This window comes from Pristiophorus japonicus, chromosome 8, assembly GCF_044704955.1.
Source record: "Pristiophorus japonicus isolate sPriJap1 chromosome 8, sPriJap1.hap1, whole genome shotgun sequence".
NCBI classification, from domain to species: domain Eukaryota; kingdom Metazoa; phylum Chordata; class Chondrichthyes; family Pristiophoridae; genus Pristiophorus; species Pristiophorus japonicus.
Genome location: NC_091984.1, coordinates 169,907,698 through 169,919,852, shown reverse-complemented (window position 1 = coordinate 169,919,852; position 12,155 = coordinate 169,907,698). Strand labels below are relative to the sequence as shown.

The window sequence follows — 12,155 nt, the reverse complement described above, 5'->3', positions numbered from 1 at the left end:
TGCTTTCTCGCCATACCCCTTGATCCCCCTAGTAGTAAGGACCTCATCTAACTCCTTTTTGAATATATTTAGTGAATTGGCCTCAACAACTTTCTGTGGTAGAGAATTCCACAGGTTCACCACTCTCTGGGTGAAGAAGTTCCTCCGCATCTCGGTCCTAAATGGCTTACCCCTTATCCTTAGACTGTGACCTCTGGTTCTGGACTTCCCCAACATTGGGAACATTCTTCCTGCATCTAACCTGTCTAACCCCGTCAGAATTTTAAATGTTTCTATGAGGTCCCCTCTCATTCTTCTGAACTCCAGTGAATACAAGCCCAGTTGATCCAGTCTTTCTTGATAGGTCAGTCCCGCCATCCCGGGAATCAGTCTGGTGAACCTTCGCTGCACTCCCTCAATAGCAAGAATGTCCTTCCTCAGGTTAGGAGACCAAAACTGTACACAATACTCCAGGTGTGGCCTCACCAATGCCCTGTACAACTGTAGCAACACCTCCCTGCCCCTGTACTTAAATCCCCTTGCTATGAAGGCCAACATGCCATTTGCTTTCTTAACCGCCTGCTGCACCTGCATGCCAACCTTCAATGACTGATGTACCATGACACCCAGGTCTCTTTGCACCTCCCCTTTTCCTAATCTGTCACCATTCAGACAATAGTCTGTCTCTCTGTTTTTACCACCAAAGTGGATAACCTCACATTTATCCACATTATACTTCATCTGTCATGCATTTGCCCACTCACCTAACCTATCCAAGTCGCTCTGCAGCCTCACAGCATCCTCCTCGCAGCTCACACTGCCACCCAACTTAGTGTCATCCGCAAATTTGGAGATACTACATTTAATCCCCTCATCTAAATCATTAATGTACAGTGTAAACAGCTGGGGCCCCAGCACAGAACCTTGCGGTACCCCACTAGTCACTGCCTGCCATTCTGACAAGTACCCATTTACTCCTACTCTTTGCTTCCTGTCTGACAACCAGTTCTCAATCTATGTCAGTACACTACCCCCAATCCCATGTGCTCTAACTTTGCACATCAATCTCTTGTGTGGGACCTTGTCGAACGCCTTCTGAAAGTCCAAATATACCACATCAACTGGTTCTCCCTTATCCACTCTACTGGAAACATCCTCAAAAAATTCCAGAAGATTTGTCAAGCATGATTTCCCTTTCACAAATCCATGCTGACTTGGACCTATCATGTCACCTCTTTCCAAATGCACTGCTATGACATCCTTAATAATTGATTCCATCATTTTACCCACTACCGATGTCAGGCTGACCGGTCTATAATTCCCTATTTTCTCTCTCCTTTTTTAAAAAGTGGGGTTACATTGGCTACCCTCCACTCCATAGGAACTGATCCAGAGTCAATGGAATGTTGGAAAATGACTGTCAACGCATCCACTATTTCCAAGGCCACCTCCTTAAGTACTCTGGGATACAGTCCATCAGGCCCTGGGGATTTATCGGCCTTCAATCCCATCAATTTCCCCAACACAATTTCCCGGCTAATAAGGATTTCCCTCAGTTCCTCCTCCTTACTAGACCCCCCGACCCCTTTTATAACCGGAAGGTTGTTCGTGTCCTCCTTCGTGAATACCGAACCAAATGTTGCCTTGATGTCGAGGGCAGTCACTCACCTCACCTGGAATTCAGCTCTTTTGTCCACATTTGGACCAAGGCTGTAATGAGGTCTGGAGCTGAGTTGCCCTGGCGGAACCCAAACTGAGCATTGGTGAGCGGGTTATTGGTGAGTAAGTGTCGCTTGATAACACTGTTGACGACACCTTCCATCACGTTGCTGATGACTGAGAGTGGACTGATGGGGCGGTAATTGGACAGATTGGATTTGTCCTGCTTTTTGTGGCCAGGACATACCCAGATAATTTTACATACTGTCGGGTAGGTGCCAGTGTTGTACTGGAACACCTTGGCTAGATGCATGGCTAGTGGAGCACAAGTCTTCGCATGACAGTCAGGATGTTGTTGGGGCCCATAGCATTTGCAGTATCCAGTGCAGTCAGCCATTTCTTGGTATCGCGTGGAGTGAATCGAATGGGTTGAAGACTGGCTTCTGTGATGGTGGCGACCTCCGGAATAGGCTGATTTTGATCATTCGCTCGGCACTTCTGGCCGAAGATGGTTGCAGTGCTTCAGCTTTATCTTTTGCACTCAAGTGCTGGACTCTGCCATCATTGAGGATGGGGATGTTCATGGAGCCTCCTCCTCCTGTTAGTTGTTTAATTATCCACTACCATTCACGACTGGATGTGGCAGGGCTGCAGAGCTTTAATCTGATCTGTTGGATGTGGGATTGTTTAGCTCTGTTTATAGCTTGCTGGTTCTGTTCTTCAGCCTGTATGTAGTCCTGTGTTGTAGCTTCACCAGGTTACATAGGATATACAGTACAGAAACAGGCCATTCGGCCCAACCAGTCCATGCTGGCATTTATGCTCCACTCGAGCCTCCTTCCGTCTTTCCCCTTCTAACTCTATCGGCATAACCCTCTATTCCCACTCCCTCGTATGGTTATATAATCTCCCCTTAAATGCATCTATGCTATTCGCTTCAACCACTCCCTGTGGTAGAGAGTTCCACATTCTCACCACTCGCTGGGTAAAGAAGTTTCTTCTGGATTCCCTGTTTGATTTCTTGTTGACTATCTTCTATAGATGGCCTCTAGTTAATGTTCTTCCCCACACTCTATCACAACCTTTCATAATTTGAAAGACCTCTATTAGGTCACCCCTCAGCTGTCTTCTTTCAAGCGAAAAGAGGCCCAGCCTGTATACCCGATAGGTATACCCTCACATTTCTGGTATTATCCCTGGGAATCTTCTCTGCTCCCTCTCCAATGCCTCTTTTTTTATAATATGGCGACCAGAATTGTGGTCTAACCAAGGTGCGATACAAGTTTAGCATAACTTCACTACTTTTCAATTCTATCTCTCTGGAAACAAACCCTCATACCTGGTTTGCCTTTTTTATGGCCTTGCTATTCTGTGTTGTAACTTTGTGATTTGTGTATTTGTACTCCCAGATTCCTTTGCTCCTCTACCCCACCCAGACTCTCACACTCCAAGTAATAAGTGATCTCCCTATTCTTCCAAAATATAACACCTCACATTTATCTGTGTTGAATTTCATTTGCCAATTATATGTCCATTCTGCAAGTTTATTAATATCGTCCATTGATACGATCCAGGAGCTAGTCACACCAATTAGATTAATTCAAATTCAATCCGTGGTCAGGAAGGTATGCGGACTTGGGATGGAATGATGGAGGAGCCAACAGGTTCGAGGCTCGTACTCCGTGTTGGTAAGAGCAGAGACTGCAGGGAGGATGAGTAATCTGACCACAGCACCATAGCACAGGGGGGCATTCAAGTGGATTATTAGCTGAGCCACGAACAAATTTGCATAGGGTAAATAAGATCAGACAGTTAAACACATGGCTTAAAGACTGGTGTGGGAGAAATGGATTTTGGTTCGTGGGACACTGGCACCAGCACTGGGGTAAGCGGGAGCTGTTCCGTTGGGACGGGCTCCACTTAGACCGTGCTGGGACAAGGGTCCTAGCGAATCGAATAACTAGAGCTGCAGAGAGGGCTTTAAACTAATTAGTGGGGGGGAGGATTCGGGTGAGCGGAAATTTAAAAAGTCAAAGAATAAGGAGAAGGCAATACAGCAGCGTAGAACTGGGGGAAATGAAAACCAGAGTGTGACAGGAAGGGACAGAATGTATAAACATAAAACTGTATCAGAAAGTGGGGTCAAAGCAGGAAAAAATGGGAAAAAAACACATTTAAAAGCTCTTTATCTGAATGCATGCAGCATTCGTAATAAAATAGATGAGTTGACAGCACAAATAGATATAAATGGGTATGATCTTGCAGCCATTACAGAGATGTGGTTGCAAGGTGACCAAGGCTGGGAACTGAATATTCAAATGTATTTGACAATTCGGAGGTCTCCTAGAGGATCAGACTGGGGAATTAATACTGAGGAACAGGGAAATGGCAGACTTTGAATAAATATTTTGTATCGGTCTTCATGGTAGAAGACACTAAAAACATCCCAATACTGCATAATCAAGGGGCTATAGGGAGGGAGGAACTTAATACAATCACTATCACTAATGAAGTAGTACTCTGTAAAATAATGGGACTAAAGGCGGACAAGTCCCCTGGACCTGATGGCTTGCATCCTAGGGTCTTAAAAGAAGTGACTGCAGAGATAGTGGATGCATTGGTTGTAATCTACTGATTGGAAAACAGCAAATGTAACACCCCTATTTAAAAAAGGAGGCAGATAGAAAGCAGGGAACTATAGACCAGTTAGTCTAACATCTGTTGTTGGGAAAATGCTGGAGTCCATTATTGAGGAAGCGGTAGCAAGACATTGAATTATGTTTTTCCAAATCAACAGAGCCAGCATGATTTTATGAAAGGGAAATCGTGTTTGACAAATTTGCTGGAGTTCTTTGAGGATGCAACGAGCAGAGTGGATAAAGGGAAACCAGTAGATGTGGTGTATTTGGATTTCCAGAAGGCATTTGCTAAGGTGCTACATACCACAGGTTACTGCACAAGACAAGAACTCACAGGGTTTGGGATAATATATTAACATGGATAGAGGATTGGCTAACTAGCACAAAACAGAGAGTTGGGATAAATGGGTCATTTTCCAGTTGGCAAACAGTGACTAGTGGGGTGCCGCAGGGAATCGGTGCTGGGGCCTCAACTATTTACAATCTATATTAATGACTTGGTTGAAGGTACCGAGTGCAATGTAGCCAAGTTTGTTGATGATACAAAGATGGGTGAGAAAGCAAATTGTGAGGAGGACACACAAAATCTGCAAAGGGATATAGACAGGCTAAGTGAGTGGGCACACATTTGGTAGGTGGCGTATAATGTGGGAAAATGTGAGGTTATCCACTTTGGCAGAAAAGCAAATTATAATATAAATGGAGAAAAATTGCAAAATGCTGTAGTACAGAGGCACCTGGGGGTCCTTGTGCATGAAACACAAAACATTAGTATGCAGGTACAGCAAGTAATCAGGAAGGCAAATGGAATGTTGGTTTTTATTGCAAGGGGAATAGAGTATAAAAGCAGAGAAGTCCTGCTACAACTGTACAGGGTATTGGTGAGACCACACCTGGAGTACTGCGTACAGTTTTGGTCTCCGTATTTAAGGAAGGATATACTTGCATTGGAGGCTATTCAGAGAAGGTTCACTAGGTTGATTCCGGGGATGAGGGGGTTGACTTATGAGGAAAGGTTGAGTAGGTTGGGCCTATACACATTGGAGTTCAGAAGAATGAGAGGTGATCTTATCGAAACGATAATGAAGGGGCTCGACAAGGTGGATGCAGAAAGGATATTTCCACTCATGGGGGAAACGAAAACTAGAGGACATGGTCTTAGAATAAGGGGCCGCTCATTTAAAACAGATGAGGAGAAATTTCTTCTGAGGGTTGTAAATCTGTGGAATTCTCTGCGGCAGAGAACTGTGGAGGCTGGGTCACTGAATATATTTAAGGCGGTGATAGACAGATTTTTGGGCAATAAGGGAATAAAAGGTTATGGGGAGCGGGCCACTCAGTGGAGCTGAGTCTATGATCAGATCAGCCATGATCTTATTAAATGGTGGAGCAGGCTTGAGGGGCCAAATGGCCTACTCCTGATCCTAATTCTTATGTTCTTATGTTCCTGTAATTTGTTGCAGTCCTCGGTATTAACCATTTGGTGTTGACTGAAAATTTATCAATCTGTTTTTGATTCCAAAGTCTAAATCATTAATAAACATTGTGAACAACAGTGGTCCCAGTACAGATCCTTGAGGATCACCACAACCCACCTTCTGCCACTGTGAATAGTTACCCTTTAAGCCTACTCTCTGCTTCCTGTCTTAAAACCAGCTAGCAATCCATTCTGTTACTTGTCCTCTGACCTTATTCATTCGTCTATTATATGGTACCTTATCGAAGGCCTTTTGAAAATCTAGATAAATTACATCTACTGCATCACCCTTGTCTATTCTCTCTGTTTCCTCTTCAAAAACTCCAATAAGGTTGGTCAAGAAAGATTTTCCCTTTTGGAAATCCATGCTTACTATTCATTATTATATTTTTGGCTTCTAGATGTTCTCGGTTGGCACCTCATTTTTAGGTATGCCTGATGCTGCTCCTGGCATGCTCTTCCTACGCTCCTCATTGACCCAGGGTTGGTTCCCTGGCTTGATGGTAATGGGAGAGTGAGGGATATGCCAGGCCATGAGGTTACAGATTGTGGTGGAATGCAATTCTGCTGCTGTGGGATAGATTTAGAACAGATCTAGCAGCTCAAAACTGCACATCCCATTTAGCACAGTGGCAATGCCACACAACACGATGAAAGTTGTTCTCTGTGTGAGGATGGGACTTCATCTTCACAAAGACTGTGCAGAGGTCACTCCTACCAATGCTGTCGTGGACAGATGCATCTGTGACAGGTAGATTGGTGAGGACAAGGTCAAGTAACTTTTTTTGTTGTGTTGGTTCTCTCACCACACTCCGCTGGCCCAGTGTGGCAGATATATCCTTCAGGACTCGGCCAGCTACCTCCTCTTGACATTCTATTTGGATGCAGTTAAAATCTCCCATGATTATTATTCCATATACTTTACTCATTTCACATTTGTTCACATATTTCTTCCTCCACCTCCTGTCCACTATTAGGGTGATCTATAGTGAACTACTGTTAGCGTGCCTGATTCCTTCTAACCTTTTATTTCAATCCATATAGATTCTGTTTCTAACCTTGTTAGTTATGCCCCCCTTTTTTATTGCCACATATTTACCCCGCACACCCCCCGTTCTTCCTTCCCTATCTTTCCTGATTGTGCTATAACCTGCAATCTTTCTTTGCCAATCCTGGTCTTTATGTATCCATGTTTCAGCTTTTCCTACAGCCGATTCCTCGCTATGGATTATTGCCTCCTGTTTCCCCCATTTTATTTTGGATGCTGTGTATATTGCAGTACAGGCAGTTTAATTTGTCTTTAATAGTTCCTTTTACTTTATTTTTAAGTCCTTTTATACTTCTGTTTTATAACAGTATTTGGTCCCTGACTATTTATGCTACCCTTTTGCCTTACCATAGCGAGGGGATTTGAGTACAGGGGCAGGGAGGTGTTACTACAGTTGTACAAGGCCTTGGTGAGGCCACACCTGGAGTATTGTGTACAGTTTTGGTTTCCGAACTTGAGGAAGGACATTCTTGCTATTGAGGGAGTGCAGCGAAGGTTCACCAGACTGATTCCCGGGATGGCGGGACTGACATATCAAGAAAGACTGGATCAACTGAGCTTGTATTCACTGGAGTTCAGAAGAATGCGAGGGAATCTCATAGAAACGTTTAAAATTCTGACGGGTTTAGACAGGTTAGATGCAGGAAGAATGTTCCCAATGTTGGGGAAGTCCAGAACCAGGGGACACAGTCTAAAGATAAGGGGTAAGCCATTTAGGACCGAGATGAGGAGAAACTTTTCCACCCAGAGAGTGGTGAACCTGTGGAATTCTCTACCACAGAAAGGTATTGAGGCCAATTCACTAAATATATTCAAAAAGGAGTTAGATGTAGTCCTTACTACTAGGGGGATCAAGGGGTATGGCGAGAAAGCAGGAATGGGGTACTGAAGTTGCATGTTCAGTCATGAACTCATTGAATGGAGGTGCAGGCTCGAAGGGCCAAATGGCCTACTCCTGCACCTATTTTCTATGTTTCTATGGTCTGACCTTTACTCTCATCTCCTATTTCACTTATCTTCAGATTTATGTTATTTTCATCAAATCTCTCCCCGTTTTACTAGTTTGAGGTCCTATCGATCGCCCTATTTACCCTTTCCTCTGGACATTGCTCTCACTACAGTTCTGGTGGATCCCGTCCCATCGGTACAGCCCCTTCCTGTTCAAGTACTGGTGCCAGTATCCCATGAAATGGAACCCGTCCTTCCCACTCCAGTCTTTCAGCCACCGATTCACCTTTCTGATCTGCCTATCTCTATGCCAATTAGCACGTGGCTCGGGTAGTAAACCATGAATTCCTGTGTTTTAATTTATTTAATAATGCTCTTGTGAAGCGCATTGGGTCGTTTTACTACATTATATAAATGCAAGTTATTGTTGTCCCATAAAGAACATTGAGATAAAGAAAGACTTGGATTTATATAGCGCCTTTCACGACCACCGGACATCTCAAAGCGCTTTACAGCCAATGAAGTACTTTTGGAGTGTAGTCACTGTTGTAATGTAGGAAAATGACCAGTTAACATTTTGTTGATATTGGCTAAGACACTTTGAGAATACTACAGATAATTGTGATTTGTCCATCCCTCTGGCCAAATTGCAGATAGACAACCACTGTGCTCTCTGACTTACATTGGCTCCTGGTCCAGCAACAGCTCTTTTTAAAATTCTCATCCTGGTGTTCAAATCCCTCCATGTCCTAGTTTGTCCCGATATCTGTAACATTCTCCAGCCCAGAACCCTCTGAGAACTCTGCGTTCCTCCAAATCTGCCCTCCTGTGCATCTCCCACTTCCTTTGCCCCCACTGTTGATGACCGTGCCTTCAGCTGTCTGGGCCCTTGGCTCGGGAATTCCCTCCTTAAACCTCTCCACCTCTCTCCTTTAAAACACTCCTTAAAACCTGCCTCTTTGACCAAGCTTTTAGTCACCTTTCCTAATCTCCTCCTTTGGCTTGAAGTCAAATTTTATCTCATTACCCTTCCGTGTAGTGCCTTCGGATGTTGTACAATGTTAAAGGCGCGATATAAATTGAAGCTGTTACTGTTGCATGAGGTCATAGTTCATGAGTCGGATGGTGCCCATGGCTTCTCATTCAGTGCAGCAGTGAGTTTAAACTCCAAGGCATGACAGTACTGTGCAGTGTATTTTATATCGATAGACTGGACTGTCAAATCAAATGGTAAATATTAACCAAAGAGCCCCTGTGTATCTGTTTGCTGTTGTTGTAGATCATTGACTGCAGCATGGGGATATCGGAAGATGCCAAAGAACCGAACGTGTCATCAGTGCTGCCCTGGATCACCCTCTACAGGATCATAAAACATGAGGAGGAAGAGTTTGACACACTTCGCCGCCAGCATTATAAAAGTGAAGACTCGGGTCAGTATTATTCTCTGTGCTTCCTTCATCCTCAAGTCCAATGTAATGTCCTGCAAAATGTAGGCGTACTAATAATTTTACTCTGCTTATTCTTCAATTTCCCCCCCAAGGTGAATGGTGAAATATTTTTAAATATGAGCTGTATTGCAATGTAAGTGATTAGGATCCCATAGGTTTGGGGAAAATGTGTATGAGTATTAAATGCACTGCTTAGAAACATAGAAACATAGAAAATAGGTGCAGGAGTAGGCCATTCGGCCCTTCGAGCCTGCACTGCCATTCAATGAGTTCAGGGCTGAACATGCAACTTCAGTACCCCATTCCTGCTTTCTCGCCATACCCCTTGATCCCCTTAGTAGTAAGAACTACATCTAACTCCTTTTTGAATATATTTAGTGAATTGGCCTCAACAACTTTCTGTGGTAGAGAATTCCACAGGTTCACCACTCTCTGGGTGAAGAAGTTTCTCCTCATCTTGGTCCTAAATGTCCCCTTGTCCTTAGACTGTGACCCCTGGCTCTGGAATTCCCCAATATTGGGAACATTCTTCATGCATCTAACCTGTCTAAACCCGTCAGAATTTTAAACGTTTCTATGAGATCCCCTCTCATTCTTCTGAACTCCAGTGAATACAAGCCCAGTTGATCTAGTCTTTCTTGATATGTCAGTCCGCCATGCCGGGAATCAGTCTGGTGAACCTTCGCTGCACTCCCTCAATAGCAAGAATGTCCTTCCTCAAGTTAGGAGATCAAAACTGTACACAATACTCCAGGTATGGCCTCACCAAGGCCCTGTACAACTGTAGTAACAACTCCCTGCCTCTGTACTCAAATCCCCTCGCTATGAAGGCCAACATGCCATTTGCTTTCTTAACCGCCTGCTGTACCTGCATGCCAACCTTCAATGACTGATGTACCATGACAACCAGGTCTCGTTGCACCTTCCTTTTCCTAATCTGTCACCATTCAGATAATAGTCTGTCTCTCTGTTTTTACCACCAAAGTGGATAACCTCTCATTTATCCACATTATACTTCATCTGCCATGCATTTGCCCACTCACCTAACCTATCCAAGTCGCTCTGCAGCCTCATAGCATCCTCCTCGCAGCTCACACTGCCACCCAACTTAGTGTCATCCGCAACTTTGGAGATACTACATTTAATCCCCTCATCTAAATCATTAATGTACAATGTAAACAGCTGGGGCCCCAGCACAGAACCTTGCGGTACCCCACTAGTCACTGCCTGCCATTCTGAAAAGTACCCATTTACTCCTATTCTTTGCTTCCTGTCTGCCAACCAGTTCTCAATCCACGTCAGCACACTACCCCCAATCCCATGTGCTTTAACTTTGCACATTAATCTCTTGTGTGGGACCTTATCGAAAGCCTTCTGAAAGTCCAAATACAGCACATCAACTGGTTCTCCCTTGTCCACTCTACTGGAAACATCCTCAAAAAATTCCAGTAGATTTGTCAAGCATGATTTCCCTTTCACAAATCCATGCTGACCTGGACCTATCATGTCACCTCTTTCCAAATGCGCTGCTATGACATCCTTAATAATTGATTTCATCATTTTACCCACTACTGATGTCAGGCTGACCGGTCTCTAATTCCCTGTTTTCTCTCTCCCTCCTTTTTTAAAAAGTGGGGTTACATTGGCTACCCTCCACTCCATAGGAACTGATCCAGAGTCAATGGTATGTTGGAAAATGACTGTCAATGCATCCGCTATTTCCAAGGCCAACTCCTTAAGTACTCTGGGATGCAGTCCATCAGGCCCTGGGGATTTATCGGCCTTCAATCCCATCAATTTCCCCAACACAATTTCCTGACTAATAAGGATTTCCCTCAGTTCCTCCTTCTTACTCGACCCTCTGGCCCCTTTTATATCCGGAAGGTTGTTTATGTCCTCCTTAGTGAATACCGAACCAAAGTACTTGTTCAATTGGTCTGCCATTTCTTTGTTCCCCGTTATGACTTCCCCTGATTCTGACTGCAGAGGACCTACGTTTGTCTTTACTAACCTTTTTCTCTTTACATATCTATAGAAACTTTTGCAGTCCGTCTTAATGTTCCCTGCAAGCTTCCTCTCGTACTCTATTTTCCCTGCCCTAATCAAACCCTTTGTCCTCCTCTGCTCAGTTCTAAATTTCTCCCAGTCCCCGGGTTCACTGCTATTTCTGGCCAATTTATATGCTACTTCCTTGGCTTTAATACTATCCCTGATTTTCCTTGATAGCCACGGTTGAGCCACTTTCCCTTTTTTTATTTTTACGCCAGACAGGGATGTACAATTGTTGTAGTTCATCCATGCGGTCTCTAAATGTCTGCCATTGCCCATCCACAGTCAACCCCTTAAGTATCATTCGCCAATCTATCCTAGCCAATTCACGCCTCGTACCTTCAAAGTTACCCTTCTTTAAGTTCTGGACCATGGTCTCTGAATGAACTGTTTCATTCTCCATCCTAATGTAGAATTCCACCATATTATGGTCACTCTTCCCCAAGGGGCCTCGCACAACGAGATTGCTAATTAATCCTCTCTCATTACACAACACCCAGTCTAAGATGGCCTCCCCCTTAGTTGGTTCCTCGACATATTGGTCTAGAAAACCATCCCTTATGCACTCCAGGAAATCCTCCTCCACCGTATTGCTTCCAGTTTGGTTAGCCCAATCTATATGCATATTAAAGTCACCCATGATAACTGCTGCACCTTTATTGCATGCACCCCTAATTTCCTGTTTGATGCCCTCCTCAACATCACTACTACTGTTTGGAGGTCTGTACACAACTCCCACTAATGTTTTTTGCCCTTTGGTGTTTTGTAGCTCTACCCATATAGATTCCACATCATCCAAGCTAATGTCCTTCCTAACAATTGCATTAATCTCCTCTTTAACCAGCAATGCTACCCCACCTCCTTTTCCTTTTATTCTATCCTTCCTGAATGTTGAATACCCATGGATG

The 12,155-nt window shown here is 44.1% G+C and overlaps 1 protein-coding gene across 1 annotated transcript in view; it reads left to right on the top strand.

Moving 5' to 3' along the window:
• The window catches only part of cabin1 (calcineurin binding protein 1), a 539,464-nt gene that overhangs the window by 74,707 nt on the left and 452,602 nt on the right, over positions 1-12,155 (top strand). Inside the window, 1 exon segment of the mRNA XM_070887525.1 lies at positions 9,030-9,180. Within this exon segment, the coding sequence (XP_070743626.1) occupies positions 9,030-9,180 (151 nt within the window).